Source organism: Mandrillus leucophaeus, unplaced genomic scaffold (assembly GCF_000951045.1).
Source record: "Mandrillus leucophaeus isolate KB7577 unplaced genomic scaffold, Mleu.le_1.0 Scaffold117, whole genome shotgun sequence".
NCBI classification, from domain to species: domain Eukaryota; kingdom Metazoa; phylum Chordata; class Mammalia; order Primates; family Cercopithecidae; genus Mandrillus; species Mandrillus leucophaeus.
Genome location: NW_012099987.1, coordinates 2,787,141 through 2,804,889, shown reverse-complemented (window position 1 = coordinate 2,804,889; position 17,749 = coordinate 2,787,141). Strand labels below are relative to the sequence as shown.

The 17,749-nt window shown below is 49.1% G+C and overlaps 3 protein-coding genes across 9 annotated transcripts in view; 2 read left to right on the top strand and 1 right to left on the bottom strand.

Moving 5' to 3' along the window:
* The window catches only part of MMS19 (MMS19 nucleotide excision repair homolog (S. cerevisiae)), a 38,630-nt gene extending 36,988 nt beyond the window's left edge, over positions 1–1,642 (top strand). For all 3 annotated transcript variants that reach the window (XM_012000446.1, XM_012000441.1, XM_012000432.1), the window contains 5 exons: positions 194–276; positions 409–573; positions 655–714; positions 1,071–1,171; positions 1,252–1,642. In XM_012000446.1, coding sequence (XP_011855836.1) covers positions 194–276; positions 409–573; positions 655–714; positions 1,071–1,171; positions 1,252–1,279 — 437 coding nt within the window. In that variant the 3' untranslated portion in view covers positions 1,280–1,642. The remainder of the gene's footprint in view (positions 1–193; positions 277–408; positions 574–654; positions 715–1,070; positions 1,172–1,251) is intronic.
* Positions 1,643–2,234: 592 nt separating this feature from the next.
* Positions 2,235–13,732, bottom strand: ZDHHC16 (zinc finger, DHHC-type containing 16). 5 transcript variants are annotated; one of them, XM_012000379.1, is made up of 11 exons: positions 13,510–13,732; positions 7,944–8,191; positions 7,578–7,772; positions 7,359–7,447; positions 6,947–6,975; positions 6,209–6,342; positions 6,024–6,071; positions 5,082–5,167; positions 4,138–4,261; positions 3,877–3,947; positions 2,235–2,828 (listed from the first exon to the last, which is right to left on the bottom strand). In XM_012000379.1, the coding sequence occupies exons 2-11, from the start codon at positions 8,184–8,186 to the stop codon at positions 2,714–2,716; spliced, it is 1,134 nt and encodes a 377-aa protein (XP_011855769.1). In that variant the 5' UTR covers positions 8,187–8,191; positions 13,510–13,732; the 3' UTR covers positions 2,235–2,713. The 5 variants fall into 5 exon arrangements, with proteins under 5 accessions (XP_011855769.1, XP_011855779.1, XP_011855788.1 ...); XM_012000389.1 differs by lacking the exon at positions 6,024–6,071; XM_012000398.1 differs by lacking the exon at positions 6,947–6,975 and having other exon boundaries at positions 6,209–6,254.
* A 132-nt stretch (positions 13,733–13,864) lies between these two features.
* EXOSC1 (exosome component 1) overlaps positions 13,865–17,749 on the top strand; it is a 21,401-nt gene continuing 17,516 nt past the window's right edge. Inside the window, 3 exon segments of the mRNA XM_012000418.1 lie at positions 13,865–13,908; positions 14,016–14,131; positions 16,550–16,624. Coding sequence (XP_011855808.1) covers positions 13,878–13,908; positions 14,016–14,131; positions 16,550–16,624 — 222 coding nt within the window. The 5' untranslated portion in view covers positions 13,865–13,877.

Below are 17,749 nucleotides of genomic sequence, written 5' to 3'. Positions count from 1 at the left end.
TGCCTAGAAGACTAAACTTCTAGATTCTTGTCCCACTTCTTCCTTTGATGGGTGTATCTTGCTTATTCTGAGCATGAAGGACTTTTTCACCCCTTTGTAGGCTGATGTCTCAGCCTCATCACAGATCAGGATTGAATTCTCAAGCTATATATCGAAGTCCAATTTCTCTTCTAAGCCTTTCCATTTTTTACAGATGTGAAGCCAAACTACTTGAAGGGTCTTTCTCATGTACTTAACAGGCTGCCCAAGCCTGTGCTCTTGCCAGAGCTGCCCACGGTAAGTCCTGCAGGCAGAGCTTCTAAGCAAAGGACAAAGCTATTCTTCCTCAGATGGGGCTAGAAAGAGGAAGGGACAAGAACCAGGATCTTCACAATGTGGCCATCCCCCACCTTGCCCATTGCCCCTTAGCTTCTTTCCTTGCTGCTGGAGGCCCTGTCCTGCCCTGACTGTGTGGTACAGCTCTCCACCCTCAGCTGCCTTCAGCCTCTTCTACTGGAAGCACCCCAAGTCATGAGTCTTCACGTGGACACCCTCGTCACCAAGTTTCTGAACCTCAGCTCTAGCCCTTCCATGGTGCGTTGAGCCCCAGCAACTCTTCTAGGCACCAGCATCTCTCCCTGGGCATGCTCTCACCTCCTTGTGGTTGTGTTCCAGGCTGTCCGGATCGCCGCACTGCAATGCATGCATGCTCTCACTCGCCTGCCCACCCCTGTGGTAAGTACCTCAGGTGTCCCTCCTTGGCCTGGGAACGTCTCAGAAGAGACATGTAAGTACCTTTTTGCCTTAGTCAAGTGGGCTTGGCCACCCTGCTGTGTAATTGAGATCTGAATTACAAGGTGCAGATCTTGTAATTCTGGGCCCAAGGAAAATAATCTATATGTCCCCTTGAAAATAATCCTTGGGCCCAGAAGGTAACAGAATGGTCATCCTGCCACTTAACATCCCTTGGAATCGCTAAAGATGTTTTGCTTTCCTCAGAATATTAGTTGTACAGAATCAAAAAAGCGGTACTTTCAGCTGCCTTGGATGAGCAAGGTTGATTATATCCTCTATATCCTCTGACTCCACAGCTGCTGCCGTACAAACCACAGGTGATCCGGGCCTTAGCCAAACCCCTGGATGACAAGAAGAGACTGGTGCGCAAGGAAGCAGTGTCAGCCAGGGGGGAATGGTGAGTTTCTAGGTCATGGGGAGAGATGGGACCAAAATGAGCCTCACCACTAATGCCGCCAACTTTCTTTCTGCCTACAGGTTTCTGCTGGGGAGTCCTGGCAGCTGAGCCCTCAGTCCTGGCCTAGACTGTTCTGACAATCTAACCTGGAATTACTATCGAGCCATCGTCCCCAAAGCAGGGAAACCACTGGCCTCTGACTGCCTTTCCCACAGACACAGCACAAATGCTAGGCCTCTGTTGCATGGCTGTACAAGGAACTTAAGAGTCCAGATTTCTAATGGATTTGTGAAATAAGTGTGTGTGAGACACTTGTGTCTGAAGAAAGATCTAGGGTCCTGGGTCTCTTGCATTGGTATGTCAGAAAAGGGGCGATATGCTGCTGAAGGGTGAGTGCATATGAGTGTGGCCCTGAGGACCAAGACTGGCGGATGTGTGTACCTGCTGAAGAATAAAGATTTCTTTTGGTAAGGGGCTGTCACATATTTCCCCCACCCCACATATGCTTCATATAACCCAAGGGGCCACTGCACCAAGCTGGAGGAACAATGACAGGGACTGGCCTGTAAGTCCAACACCTTAGGAGGCTGAGGCAGGCTGATCACTTGAGGCTAGGAGTTTCAGACTAGCCCTGGCAATACAGCAAGAACCCATTTCTACAAATAATTTTTAAAAAAATTAGATTGGGCATGGTGGCCGATGCCTATAATCCCAGCATTTGGGGAGGCTGAGGCGCATGGATCACTGGAGGTCAGGAATTCAAGACCAGACTGGCCAACAGGATGAAACCCCATCTCTACTAAAAATACAAAAATTAGACATGGTGGCACACGCCTTTAATCACAGCTGCTTGGGAGGCTGAGACACAAGAATCACTTGAAACTGGGAGGCGGAGGTTGCACTGAGTCGAGATCGCACCCCTGCACTCCAGTCTAGGAGACAGAGTGAGACTCCGTCTCCAAAAAAAAAAAAAGGAGGCATGACCAGAACACCAACTCACTAGGTTTTGACCCTGACTTTCCCCTTCCCTGCCCTATTGTGAGGCAGAGAGTGAAAAGCTACATATCTTTAAAAATCGAATACCTTTATTTTTGTTCCCTTCAGCAGCATGTGAGAAGTGGCAGTGACCTCAGCAGCAGGTCTGGTATCTTTGCCCTGTTGAGAAGCCAAGATCTCAGCTGTACTAGTCAGGTGTTTTTTCAGACAGCAAGTAGGAGAGGTGGTGGCCAACTCCAGTGCTGTATCCTGGAGAAGGTCCTGGTCAGCACTGGGCAAGGTAGGTAGCTAGCTGCCTGACCCCTAGTCTGGGGTTGGAACTTCTGTTTGCCTGAGTAAAGGGATGTCAGTCCTAAGATTTCTCCATATTGTGTCTGTCTTCTGCAGTGGCAAAAAGGCTGGTCCTTGAATTGTCCTGCATGGTACCCTAAAGCAGGCCCACTGGCTCTTTTTGATCAAGGATTCCAAGAAAAGTTGCCCTTGGAGGCCCTTGAAATAACATAGGAAGCAGAATGAGTGCTCAAGTCGTGGCTGACACAGTCTAGCTCACACTGCCATCACAGAGGCTGAGTGAGCAGTCACCCAGGGAGGGGGCTCCCAGCTCATTCCATTCCCATGGGGCAGGTGACTAGAAGGTAAGAGCACCCGAGTAAGCCAATGCCTAGAAGAGAAAAGAGAAATGTCTCTGAGTTCCAAAAATTCTTGGTCCTTCCCGATCATCATTCCTTAACAAGCACGCATCAAGGTATCCTGAAGCTACCTTAATGTCAATCATGAAAGTAACAAAAGTTCTAATTTTTTCTGCCCAATTTTATCCAACAAATGTACCTTTTGGTGCCTTGAAGGCCTTTTGAGGTTTCGAGCTCAACTTCTAAAGGTCCACTTTAAGCACAGTGATAGGAGTGTCATGTACATGGGAAAGGGTGGAGGGAAGGCACGTCTGCTCATCTAATTGTTATTGCCTCAGTAACTGCCATTTGAAAAATTGTTTCCCCAGCCAGGCGCGGTAGCTCACACCTGTAATCCCAGCACTTTGCGAGGCCAAGGCGGGCGGATCACGAGGTCAGATCAAGACCATCCTGGCTAACATGGTGAAACCCCATCTCTACTGAAAATACAAAACAAAAATTAGCCGGATGTGGTGGCGGGCACCTGTAGTCCCAGCTACTTGGGAGGCTGAGGCAGGAGAAAGGCGTGAACCCCGGAGGCGGAGCTTGCAGTGAGCCGAGATCGCGCCACTGCACTCCAGCCTGGGCAACAGAGCGAGACTCCGTCTCAAAAAAAAAAAAAAAGAAAGAAAAATTGTTTCCCCTTGTCTTGGGCTGAGAGGTAGCTCCAATTACTGTCTTAGGGCCTCTGTGACAAGTAGATTATTTTCATCTCACAAATTATTGGCTTGAACTCTAGACACTGCTCTCCAAGTGAGAGGTGACTGATGGCCACCGCATCCTACAACCAGAGGCCCCTTTCTGAGCACAGCTTTCCTAGGATTCTACTGTAGTCATGTTTAAGCCTTATCTGTTACTTAAAACCACATAGTGTTGGCCTCAAGCCTCTTAGGTTCAAATGAACAATGATCTCTATTCGTAGAGTCTAGAACTGTGCTAACACAGTAGCCACTAGCCATGTTCTAAGTGCTCACAGGCACAGAACATCTTTCTCATCACAGCATTCTGTTGGACCGCATTAGTCTGTGTGTCTTACGTTACCTTCCTGTGTCCACACCCAGGAATACCTTCCAGTTGTCCAAGCAGCCGTAGTTGTAAGGATTCCTAAATACCTGGAGCCAAGAAAAACACATGTTTCTTTGAACTTCTAATTTTTGAGACTAAACTGGCTAAGCTAAAGCTCAGGTAGAGTAGTTCTGGCCTTTTACAATGCTTGCCCTAGTCAGCCCTGCCCATGGCCTGTTTACAGGAGAGCAGGTTCAGTTACCCACCTACCCACCCGGAGCCTTTAACCCTACTCACTCTGCCCTTGGCCTGTAGCCGACGTCTCTCCTTCTTGTTGATGTGCCTTTCGATGCTAGTCTCACCTCGACTGATGAGAACAGCATGCCATACAGTTAGGGCACCCAGGGCAAGTGCCACAGAACTAAGAAAAGAGGGGCGAAGACTGGTGGGTAGTTTAGAGAGGGCTGGAGGAAGTATGTCTGAAATTGAGGTAAGCAGTAACAACTGGCTTGTAACCTCTCTACCTAAGTCTTCCTCACCTCCCAGCATATATCCTAGATAAACTTTTACTTCATTATGTCTATAAAGAGCATCAATGAAAAAGCATCAAAGTGGCCTAAGAATAAATGATGTGAAGCCAGGCATAGTAGCTCATGCCTAGTAGTCCCAGCAACTCGGGAGGCTGAGATAGGAAGATCATTTGAGTCTAGCATGGGCAACATAGCAAGACTCCATCTCTGTTGTTGTTAAAGGAAAATAAGAGAGTATGCAGAAAGGAGAGTAGAGAAGTCTGTATTACTGAGAAAATGTTCTATATTTCCTAAAATACCCATGCTTGGGAGATAGTGGGAGGTAGTAAAAGCACCCAGGGTTGGAATGGGATGGCAAGAAATTCAAATTCCAGTGCTACTATTCCTACTAGCTGTGTATCATAGAACAAGTCACTTCACCGCCCCTTGGCCCCCAATTTTCAGTTTTCTTCATCTATAAATAAGGAGTTTAACTTACTTTGGTTACATATCAAGCATATACTTGTATCCATGTGCTTAGTAATAAGCAATGCCAATATCCTCAGTGCTCCCTGCCCCGAAATGCTTTAGAAAAGTGCTGGCTCTTTGCCAACCTAAATTAGACTAAAACAGTAGCAGTTCACTTAGGAATGGGTTTCCGCCTGCATGTGGGCACCTAAAAAACTTTTTTTCTAAAGCTTCCCCTCCCTTAAAACTATCAAAATTAAATACCTGCACAGGAACCAGAGGTAGACAAGACTCTTGTGAGTCATCCTTTCTCGAAAGGAGAAGATGGGTGGTGGGGTCTGGTGATAAGTCTAGAAAAAGAAAACAGCAAAGCTGGCTCATTTGCTCCGTGGGTCTCCAGCAACTGCCCCAGCACCTATAGGCAGGAAGTGATCCAAACCCAGGCAGAGAAAACGGGGTAAAGCCACAGAGGAGTCAGGGTAGCAGCGAAGATGGGTGGACCAAGCCCAGCGGCATCACCACATGGACAAACACTGGGCAGCAGAGCAGGGTCTGGACAGGATGGTGAAGCACAGGAGGAGCTGACCCTGGGCCTTTAGAGTGACAACACAGATGGGGCTCCAGGGGAAGCCACTCCAATCCCCAGCCAGAACTCCTTCACTGCACGGCTGCATCCCCAAGAGAGGAGACCAGACCATACCCAGAATGGACTGACTGGAGTGAGGAGAACCACTAGGGACTGTGAAACGGCAGCAGAAATACAATCAATATGGGCCCAAGATGGGCTCAGCAGATTAAGGAGTCCTAAAAGGTACTGGGGGGCAGGGATGATCCAGATGTAGATAGACCAGGTGCAAGGGATGATCAGACTGGCTCAGCCCGATCTCTGTCCCCTGGAACCCCATTACACAGACTAACATAGACTCCTTGCTGCTCAGGCCATCACCAAGGCAGATTGCTTGCTCGGCCGAAGAGAGGTGATGATGGGATACATAGCCAAAACTGTCAAATACCAGGAACTTCCAGCTTGCCTGTAGGTCACTTAGTTTACCCACCACAGCCAGTCTGCCTGAACACTCCTGATCTGGTCTAGAGTGGCCTCTCAGCAGTCTCTACAACTAAATGGGCAGGTCGGCCCCAGTTGCCTGAGCAACTCTATGCCCCCAGGCCTGAGCAGCAGGAGGCAGTGGGGTGGGGACAGCCCACCTGGTTGGCAACCGCCTGTAGTTTGTTCTTGTCGAGCTGTTTCATTTTCTAAGGGGATGGAAAACAGTGCTGGTTATACTCTCACGCCTCTAGGATGGGGTGCTACTGCCCCATTCCTTAGGGACAGATTCTACATCTCAAAGTTCTGCACTACCGAGCTGCCCTATTCCTGACAACGAGCTCACCTCAATGGCAGCATAAGCCTCCCGGAAAAGGTCCCAACTTCCATAGCTGCAGTAGACACAGCCCAGAGTCATGAAAAAGCAGAATGAGAAGAAGTATCGATGGTTATAGTGGCCCACACAATTGTTTAGCCAGGCTGGTTGGGAAATGATTAAGGACTAGAATCAAACACAATTTCAGGCGGTGTCCAGGCCCCTCGGATTCATCCCTGGTTCGTGACAACATCACCCAAGCCTCAGGCTTCCAGTCACTAAGAACTACTTTCTAAAGGCAGGAAAATACAAGACTTTACACCCAAGGTTGAGGTAGAAGTGCTCAAAGCTTTTCAGAGCATTCAGGTCCCACCAGGAAGTCACAGAAACTGAAATCCTTCACTAAAATGAATCTGCCGATATTTCCGCCTAGCTGGAGTCAGCCAGACATCTGTGTGGAACAGCAGACGGGGACCCATAGTTCTATCTGGCGCACCCAGTGAACAACCACAGAAGCTCAAACATCTCTTTCCATCCAATAGCTGTTAGCATGAGAGTTTAGAAAAGAAAGAGCTGTTAAAAGATTCCTTGCTCCAAGAAGATCTGTCCTAGAGTGTGAGCTTCCTGCACCCCCAGGAGATGGTCAGCCCCCACAACTCCTCAACTCCAGTGTTCTCTGCAGGGTGATGCTAAAATGGTGGTCATTAACCCTGTACAGTACTCTGGAGCTAAGGAAGGCCTCAGGCAGAAGAGGAAGCAAAAGGATACGGCAGTGGTGATCCATCTTCAGCACACACCTGTGAGGAAGGGACACAGGCTCTGTTACGGTGGCCAAAGTTCTTGAGATGTCAGTGCCAATTCTGACATCATCCTGCTGAGGTGGAAAGGGCACAGACTTTGAAGACAGCCAGGCCTTGCTTCAAACCCAGCTCTGCAGTTTAATAGCTATAAGATACTGGACAAGGTAACTCATCTCTCCAAACCTCGGTTTTCACAAGTGGTAATAATGCCTAACTCACAGGACCATCGTAAGGATGAGGTGTCAGGAGAAGAGGGCACATCGCCTGGGACATGATGGGTGCTTCACCTATGTCTTAGCAAACTCAAGGTGAGGTTTTTCCCTAGGGCTACAGCAGAAGGGCCACAGCTGGGATTCCCAGAGAGCAAAGCCAAGACCCACCTGTTGCAGATGCTGCAGTGGTGTGTTCGGGCTGGCTTGGGGTAAATGCACTTCTTACAGATGGAGACCGTGGCGATATCATTCCTGCCCTGTGTGAAGGGAGAGCATAACTGTGGCAGCACCATTTCTGTCTCTCAAAACATACCAAGGTACTCTCCCCACTCCTGGGACCAGGTCCCATAGCCAGCAACTTCCCCCAGTGCCCCTGTGAGGACCCACCTGGGGTGGGTACCCAGGCGGAGTGGTGATGGCCTGGTAGTAGTGGAAGACAATCAGGATCAGATTCCAGTGGCTATAGAAGAAATGCCAGCAGAGTCGTGGCACTGAGTAGGTTCGGAGGATGAGAGGCAGGACACATAGGTAGGCGATAGCCACAATGGAGCCTGTCAGCACGATCACCAGGACTACGAACACCTGCCAACACCAGCAAGGTCAGGGAGACATAGCACAAGAGCTATGCCCAAAGCAGACTCAGAGTTTCCCTAGGGGTGGGGGCCGGCCTCCAAAACCTGGGTTGAGTCTGTCAGAGACATGTCCCTCTGCTCCCCACAATACCCCTTTTCCTGCTCCCTGGACATCACTCACCACTCCAAACCAGCGGATCACATTGTCTACCAGCCAGTAGACAGGCTCAAAGGCAGCATCGACAGCAGTGTCACTGCCCCCAAAGGAGTTGTAGAGCAGGGAGCGCAGGCAGACCTTGCCGTAGCGCCAGCGCTGTACTAGACCCCGGAGCAGAGGTGGACAGCGGCGCCTGTAGCCCAGCAGCAGAAGCAGGCGGAGGCAGAGGCGGGCTGGGCCCAGCAGCAGGCTCCGCTGGCCTCGCATGGTTCCTAGGAGAGCACACCATTGTGAGGATCTAGTCTGAGCCCTCCCTCCCCAACCTGCTAGTGGGAAGGCCTAGAGTACTCACTGGGAGGGCAAAGACCTGAGACTAAGACCCAGCTAGGCCAGTCACCAACTATGAGAAGTAGGGAGGTTACTTCATTTTTCTACAGACAGTGCCCATGTTCCAACCAGATTAAGGGGGTAAGACTGACGGTTCTGAGCCTGCAGAAATCGTACTTATATTACACCACATGGTTGCATAGCAAATCCAAGGTGATGCACACCTAAAGCAACAGGCCACAGGGAAGGGGTGAGAAAGGCCGCTCCAAACCAAAGCAGTCTTAGGAATTGTCTGTGTAGACAGACCTTTGCGTGGAGTGTGGCCCAGATGGACAAAGCTACCCACTGTGTCTCTGGGCATGGCCACCGTAGCAGAGATCGCCCAGGCTTCCTGACTGCGTTGGCGCATCAACCTACCTTCAGACGATTACTCCTCACCAAAGAACAGCCAGTGGAGGAATGAGTACACAGAATGTGGATCCTGCACCGAGATATTCCCTGGTGCTATTTAAGTCTTGGCAAAAGATACTCTTCCTTCCTATTCCCTCTGGGCTGACGTCACAGGCTAGCCGACTCAACCTGGTAGCATGACATTCCCTGTCTCCTGTCAGGACAGCCAGCTACCCCTTGCATGACAGAAAATGCTTTGTCTCCAATTCCATTCCCAGCCCCACTCCTAAGGAAATGGTAGCTAAGATAACTCCAGGTATTCTGAGCCAAAACCACAGGAAGGAGTCACGAGCAATGGGAGGGGACCTCCATGTTGATTCATGAAGGCCTTGGGGGCCTGACCTCTCTGATGGACTCCACTGCCCCAGTCTAATTAGACACTCAAGAACCTTCTCTGCAGCTGCTGCCTTAGCCCCAAGCTGCCCAACCAGACTTCCCAGTTCACTGCTTCTGTGGCACCTCTACCAGTGCCTCCATCTCCTCTCTGCAGTTTCTACCTCATGCAGCAGCCATGGGAAGAGATCAGCTACCTGGGCAATGACCCGAAGACACAGATGCGCTAACAGATGACAGTTTCATCAGTTCTGCAGATTAAATACTTTCACCAGAAAGAAAAATTATCTGATTTTGCCCTGAGGCAGCCAGGGAGGGCTGCTTTGTCCTTGACAACCCCACTGACTTATTTAACAGGTAGCTCAAAACCCAACAGAAACTGGAGGAGGCTGCTCCACTGCAGGGATGGTTTCAATTCGGTAACTGGAGCACTGTACTCTCCTTGCACCCTGGCTCATCCCCACAAAAGACCTTTCAAAGAAAACACTTAATTACCTCCTTGCACAAGCCCTGTAAGCTCTAAGGCGAAAAGGAACTCAGCAGACAAGGTCTACAGAGGAGAAAGCACAATTCGGTATGGACCTACACAGCACCAGGATAAAGAAACCGTCTGTTCCTGTCACCTCCTAGGAAGCTAAAAGAATTAAAGGGAGTGTAGAAAAGAGAAAAAAAGGCCAGGCATGGTGGCTCACGCCTGTACTCCCAACACTTTGGGAGGCTGAGGCAGGTGGATCACTTGAGGTCAGGAGTTAAGAGACCAGCCTGGCCAACATGGTGAAACTTTGTCTCTACTGAAAATACAAAAAAATAGCTGGGCACGGTGGCAACATGCCTGTAATCCTGGCTACTTGGGAGCCTGAGGCAGGAGAATGGCGTAAACCCGGGAGGTGGAGGTTGCAGTGAGCCGAGATCACACCAGTGTGCTCCAGCCTGGGAGACAAGTGTAAGACTCCGTCTCAAAAAAAATTAAAAAAAAAAAAGCTCAAGCTCAAACTTCCACCCCTATTGTTTGGAGGCATGATTTGGCTTGTAGCATGAATTTTTAAAGTGGTAGATACCCACAATCAAATGTAAGAGTGGGACAAAACAGATTACCCCACAACAAATCTAGGTGGCTGTGGGACTGTCCACACCGCTGTTCATTCCCTTTCTATAGCTAATGGAGAGTTTCCTATTTGGCAAAATACTTTTTGTAGTAATAGCATGCAAATCCAATGCATTCCTCATTTGTAATAAACTCGAATTATATGCTACTTCACACCTCTTCTAGTCTTAAAAAAAAAACTTCTGTTCTCCACTTTTCAGATCATTCTCAACCACGTCCTAAATTCCTCAGCGCCACAGGAAATGCCTGCCTCAAGGACTAGATTTACCCAATTCCTTAGGGTTCAATTCTGTCCCTAAGCAGTTCTGTAGCCTCGGACAAATCATTCAACCCTGCTGGGACTCAATCTCCTTGTGTTCACATTCAGTGAGGGAGTGGGATTAAATGCTGAAGTCCCTTCCAGCTCTAACCCTTATTGATTCTGTAACTATACAGATACAGTCAACCCCCGTATCTGCGGAGGGATTGGTTCCAGTCCTCCCTTCAGATACCAAAATCTATGGATGCTCAAATCTGTTATAAAATGGCATAGGCCGGGCGCGGTGGCTCAAGCCTGTAATCCCAGCACTTTGGGAGACCGAGACGGGCGGATCACGAGGTCAGGAGATCGAGACCATCCTGGCTAACACGGTGAAACCCCGTCTCTACTACAAAATACAAAAAAACTAGCCGGGCGAGGTGGCGGGCGCCTGTAGTCCCAGCTACTTGGGAGGCTGAGGCAGGAGAATGGCGTAAACCCGGGAGGCGGAGCTTGCAGTGAGCTGAGATCTGGCCACTGCACTCCAGCCTGGGCGACAGAGAGAGACTCCGTCTCAAAAATAAATAAATAAATAAGTAAAATAAAATGGCACAGTATTTGCATATAACCTATACATATCCTCCCATATACTTTAAATCATTTCTAGATTACTCATAATACCTAATACAAAGTAAATGCTACACATAAACACTTTTTTTGTTTGTTTTTGAGATGAAGTCTTGCTCTGTTGCCCAGGCTGAAGTACAGTGGCAAGATCTCGGCTCACTGCAACCTCTGTCTCCTGGGTTCAAGCAATTCTCCCTGCCTCTGCCTCCCAAGTAGCTGGGATTACAGGCACCCGTCACCTCCCCCAGCAAATGTTTGTATTTTTAATAGAGACAGGGTTTCACAATGTTGGCAAGGCTGGTCTTAAACTCCTGACCTCAGGTGATCTGCCTGCCTTGGCCTCCCAAAGTGCTGGGATTATAGGCATAAGCCACCACGCCCGGCTGCCCCCAAGTATTTCCAATCCATGGTTGGTTGAATCTGCGATGTGAAGCTCACAGGTATGAAGGGCTAACTGTATTTGGTAAGTGTAAATGAAATGTTTATAAAGCACTTAGCACAATACTTGGCTCATGGAAGTACTCAAATATTTGTTGAACGAATGACCTGGAGGGATGCAGAAGTGGAAAGCCTGGCCAGATGTCTATCTGTCCTACAAATACCAACAAGGACACTCTTGCCAATGTGATAACTCTAAATAAGTGTCTCCTGCTATCATTCTGTCTAATAAAGAGAGAAATACAAACTGTTATTAAAATCATGGCACTTAGGAGCTAGAAGTCGTTTTTGAAAACAAGCCCAACCAGAAATCAGCCCAACCGTGTAAATAGAAAGCTCCTAGATGCACAGATACAGATTTGGGTGAACAAAGTCTGAAGCTAGGGCCTCTCTCCATTAGCTAATGGGGTACAGGATGCCAGGAAATTGATATATGTAGTAAGTGGGCTGCAACTGAACATACAAACTTTTTTTTTTTTTTTTTTTTTTTTTGAGACTGAGTTTTGCTCTTGTTGCCCAGGCTGGAGTGCAATGGCACAATCTGGGTTCACTGTAACCTCCGCCTCCTGGGTTCAAGCAATTCTCCTGCCTCAGCCTCCTGAGTAGCTGGGATTACAGGCATGCGCCCCCACGCCCGGCTAATTTTGTATTTTTTTAGTAGATACGGGGTTTCTCCATGTAGGTCAGGCTGGTCTCGAACTCCCAACCTCAGGTGATGCGCCTGCCTCAGCCTCCCAAAGTGCTGGGATTACAGGCAGGCCACCGCACCTGGCCCAGACTTTTCATCTCAGGAAATAGAGGTAAAGCAAAATTCAAAAATATGTGTGTAAGGAAGAAGGGGGTAATCTCAGTGAACAGGGGAGGAAACAGAGCAAAGCGCAGCTTTACTACCACCCCAAGCACAAGCCCGAGTACTCTCATCCCTCAGTAACAGTCACAGGCCATAGTGGTCGTCTGCCACCAGACAGGAGGAGATTGCAGGCCACAGCACTTCCCTCTTCCCATGGCTCTAAGTCACCATCTGTTTCCCAAGGGGAAAGTCGACTGAGGGGACAGGGAGGGACAGGCGGCAAAGCCATCAGAAGTCAGGTGAACTGAGATCAAAGTCGTGGGCAATGTCATCTGGACAAGGACGCTGCTCTCGGGATGTTTGCAATCTCAAGTAGGAGATACCAGACATCAATAAAGAGTAGCATTTTATTCACGTGCAGACCTCCCTTCTGGGGTAACACGCTGAGAAGAAAAAGAGTAGCAACTTTATTTTGGGGCTGCTTATCTTTTGATGACGGGCCCACACAACCAGAGTTCGGCTTTTTCAACCTGAGAAAGCTTACTGAAGGGGGGATGGGAGGCCGCGAAGAGGATCGGACCGCAGGACTGGAAGCTACAGTTTAAAAAACCGGGAAAAGGCCGGGCGCGGTGGCTCACTTTGGGAGGAATCACCTGTAATTCCTGCACTTTGGGAGGCTGAGGCGGGCGGATCAAGAGATCGAGACCATCCTGGCCAACATAGTGAAACCCCGTTTCTACTGAAAATACAAAAATTAGCTGGGCGTGATGGCGCGCGCCTGTAGTCCCAGCTGCGCGGGAGGCTGAGGCAGGAGAATCGCTTGATGCCAGGAGGCGGAGGTTGCAGTGCGCAGAGATCGCGCCACTGCACTCCAGCCTGGCCAAAGAGCGAGACTCCTTTTCAAAAACAAAACAAAACAAAAACCGGGAAAAGGTTTTATTTCTCAATGACAGCCGCGAGGTGAAACTGCGATGGACTGGAAGTCAAAAATCGCGGGTTCCAGTTTGGGCTCTATCTTCAAGATTTTGGACAAGTCAAACCCGGTCTCTGAATCTGAGGTTCCACATCTGTGAAATAGACGAGTTGGGTCGCTTGACCTCCTTCCTTCCTGCTCTGAACGTAACGGTTGCTCGCAAGGTGCGCTCCGGCTGAGGAGGGCGCAGCCCCTCAGGGCAGGGCGAGGAGAGAGCAGGAATCCGGACTCAAGACAAGGCCCCAGGGCATTGCCCGACCCAGAAAAAGGGACTAGGATGGGGAGCAAGGGCCGAGGCTTCGCCCTTACCTGCCGCCTGCCGACTCCCCAGCCAGCCAAACCGAGCCCCGCAGCCTCTGCCGCCGCTCACTGCCACCCCCTCCGACTCGACGCCCCGGCCGGGCCCGGCTCAATCCAAACCACCATGGCCCGCCGCCTGCAGTGCCAGCCAGCGGACCCGGACCTGCCGCCAGCCCATCCTCAACCACACGCGCAGGCGCAAGCATGGAGCGCTGAAGTTCCGCCCCCGGATTTGTCCCGGGGTAACCTGGGAAATGGAGTTTACACGCAAGGATAAAGAACACCAATTGACGCGTATCTTACTGCGGAACTGTGCCTGGGTTTGGCCAATGAGAAATCGATTTCGTTTTCATCCGGGTTTTGGGACAGCGGCAATCATGGCACCACCTGTGAGATACTGTATTCCCGGTAAGTGAGCGCTTCCCGTACAGAGTCCTGGATAGGGGCCGAAGCAAGAAGGCTGGACGGCCTGCAGTTTCTGGGGGCCCGTGACCGATGCAGCATTTTTTCTGCAGGCGAACGTCTGTGTAACTTGGAGGAGGGCAGCCCGGGCAGCGGCACCTACACCCGCCACGGCTACATCTTTTCGTCGCTTGCCGGCTGCCTGATGAAGAGCAGCGAGAACGGCGCGGTAAAGGAAGCGGCATGCCGTCTCCTCTCTCTCTGTTTTTCCCTTAAGCTGCCCTTGAGTTCCAGTCCTTAGGCATGGGCACTGCGGACGCGTCTTTAGAGCCTTAGTGGTACAATGTTGGTCTCTTAGTTTCTTCTAGCCGTATCGCCGCTGTTGTGCACTTAGCCACCACACACTAGTTGTGTTGATCTTGCTTGGTTGTGCTGCTGACCCTCGGGGAGGGAGGTTGGGACAAAAGCAGATGCGAACTCAGTAACCCAGCCCAGCTCAGCCCAGCAGTGCGTTGTATACTGTATGAATGTTGCTTACCTCTCCGGCTTTATCTAGTGCCACTATCTCCACCTCACTGACGCAATCTAATCATACAGTCTTTTCTATTTGTAAAAGTTATAATCACAGTCTTGGCTTGCCCTTTTAAAAAAATTTGTAACACACTAGCTTCTTTCAGTGTCGGTAATGCGCCAAGCTTTCTCCTGCTACAGAGCCTTTGTAACATGCCATCTATCTGGAACGCTTCTGTCTTCCTAGGCCTGTTTAATTCCTACCTCCGTTAGATAGCTTCTGTATTATCACCTCAGAGAAGCCCTTCTGGACCCACTAATTGAGGAAAGGAGTTTTGTGGGATGTTTTGTTTTTGTTTGTTTTGTTAAAGACTCACAAAAAACTCTGTCCCTTTTCTTCCAAGCACTTATGTCAGCATATGATTAGACACTCAGGTATGTTTCCCACTAGACTTCTCCCTTGCTTAAATCTAAGTTCCACGAAGTGCAGGTGCTACCACCATACCATCAGTATCTATCACAAAGCAGCTCCTCAATAAATGTTTGTTGAATGCGTAATACCTACCTTTCTAGTTTTAGAGATTGATCCAGGATTAGCTCAGGATCATATAAGCAATATTTGAAGGAGCACAGTAGAAAGAGGATTCAGAATTAGAACCGTTAGGTTCTGGCTAACTTGACCGCGATTCTGCTTTGAGTAAGTAACTTAAGCCGTCTGACTCAAGGGGCTTTCTGTTCAGTCATTGTTGGGAATGTCCTTAACAGTCCTGAGTTTGTTCATTTCATAGATACCACTTGAGTATTTTCATGTGTCAGGCACAGCGCTGACTTGGTTTCTGCTATCAAAGGACACAGACACAAATTGTAAACAAATAAATGCTCAAATAAGCATATGGTTACACATGTGGTGGCTGCTTTGAAAGAATATTACAGGGCACCTTGAGAACATGTAACAGGCAAACCCATCCTAGTCAGCAGAAGTGACATTGAAGCTGAATCATCTAAAGAGTAGGTTAGAGTCAGGTGGGTGGAGAGAGTGCAATTCTGGCAAAAAGAATAGGTTGAAGAGAGATCTGAAAGTGGGAAGAATTTAGTAAGTTGGGGAAACTGAAAGAAGGCCAGGAGAGCTGAAGCATTGTAAGCAACGGAGAGATTGTTAAAAGATGAGGCTCAAAATATCTGTCTCATACCAACAGCCAATACCATGCTCAAAGAGAAAACTCTGCAAGTATTCACTTAAAACAAGCGTAGCCACTGTTTGTAACATTTCTGTGGAAATTTCAGCCTGTGCAGTAAAATAAGAAACAGAAAGAAGCAGTATAACTTTGGAGGAAAGAGTAAAATTGTCAGCCAGATGTAGTGGCTCACGCCTGTAATCCCAGCACTTTGGGAAGCCAAGGTGGGTTGATCACCTGAGGTCAGGTGTTCGAGACCAGTCTGACCAACATGGTGAAACCCCATCTCTACTAAAAATACAAAAAATTACCCGAGCGTGGTGGCAGGCGTCTGTAATCCCAACTACTTGGGAGGCTGAGGCAGGAGAATCACTTGAACCCAGGAGGTGGAGGTTGCAGTGAACCGAGATGGCGCCATTGCACTCCACCCTGGGCAACAAGAGTGAAACTCCATCTCAAAAAAAAACCAAAAAAAGTAACATTGTCAATGATTATAGGCAATATAGTTGTATACCAAGAAATTCTGAGAGAATCACCAAAAAACTTATTGGAAGTTTAGCGATTTACTACAAAAAAAATTAGCCGGACACGGTGGCAGGTGCCTGTAGTCTCAGCTACTTGGGAGGCTGAGGCTGGAGAATGGCATGAACCCGGGAGGTGGAGCTTGCAGTGAGCCGAGAATATGCCACTGCACTCCAGCCTGGGCAACAGAGCAAGACTCCATCTCCAACAACAACAACAAAAAAAGAAGTTTAGAGGTTTACATCTTCTAGCAGCATTCTGTAGCCCCCTGGTCCTCCTATTTCCTAAAATTTCTAAGGCCTTCTGCTCTGGGCTATAAATGAATGCATACTCCAGCTCTCACCTGTGTACCAAGACATTCCTATATTACTCTCAAGACACAAATGCTTTGACCCAAGAGTTAGCCAGGACATTTCAGTTTTTTCTTTTTCCCTCTGTAGCTTCCTGTGGTGTCTGTAGTGAGAGAAACAGAGTCCCAGTTACTGCCAGATGTGGGAGCTATTGTAACCTGTAAGGTAAGTTTGTCCTAACTTCCATGCTTAGAACGCCCATTCAATGCTGAAATCATGACCATGCCAGAACTGCAGTGTCCAGTATGATAGCCACAAGCTACATAAATGTATTTCTGGCGGGGCACAATGGCTCACACTGGTAATTCTTGCACTTTAAGAGGCCAAGGCAGGCTGGGCGCAGTGGCTCACGCCTATAATCCCAGCGCTTTGGGAGGCCAAGGGGGACTGATCACAAGGTCAGGAGATTGAGACCATCCTGGCTAACACGGTGAAACCCCGTCTCTACTAAAAATACAAAAAAAATGAGCAGGGCACGGTGGCAGGCACCTGTAGTCCCAGCTATGTGGGAGTCTGAGGCAGGAGAATGGCGTGAACCCGGGAGGCGGAGCTTGCAGTGAGCTGAGATCGCGCCACTGCACTCTAGCCTGGGCAACAGAGCGAAATTCTGTCTCAAAGGAAAAAAAAAAAAAAAAAAGAGGCCGAGGCAGGAGGATTGCTTCAACCCAGAGTTCAAGACCAGCCTGGGAAACATAGTGAAACCTCATCTCTACAAAAAGAATCAAAAATTGCTGGGCACTGTGGCTCATGCCTGTAATCCTAGCACTTTGGGAGGCCAAGGTGGGTAGATCACCTGAGGTCAGGAGTTCGAGACCAGCCTGGCCAATCATGGCTAACATGATGAAACCCCATCTCTACTAAAAATACAAAAATTAGCTCAATGTGGTGGCACATGCCTATAATCCCAGCTACTCGGGAGTCTGAGGCAGGAGATTTGCTTGAACCCGGGAGGCCGAGGTTTCAATGAGTCCACGTCACGGCACTCCAGCCTGGACAACAGAGTGAGACTCTGAAAATAAATAAATAAATAAATAAAAATAAAAAATTAGCCAGGCATGGTAGCACATGCCTGTGGTCCCAACTACTTGGTAGGCTGAGGCAGGAGGATCGCTTGAACCCAGCGGGTTGAGGCTGCAGTGAGCCATGATCACTGCAGCCTGGGTAACGGCAAGACTTGTCTCTCAAAAATAAAATAAGGGCCGGGCGCGGTGGCTCACGCCTGTAATCCCAGCACTTTGGGAGGCCGAGACGGGCGGATCATGAGGTCAGGAGATCGAGACCATCCTGGCT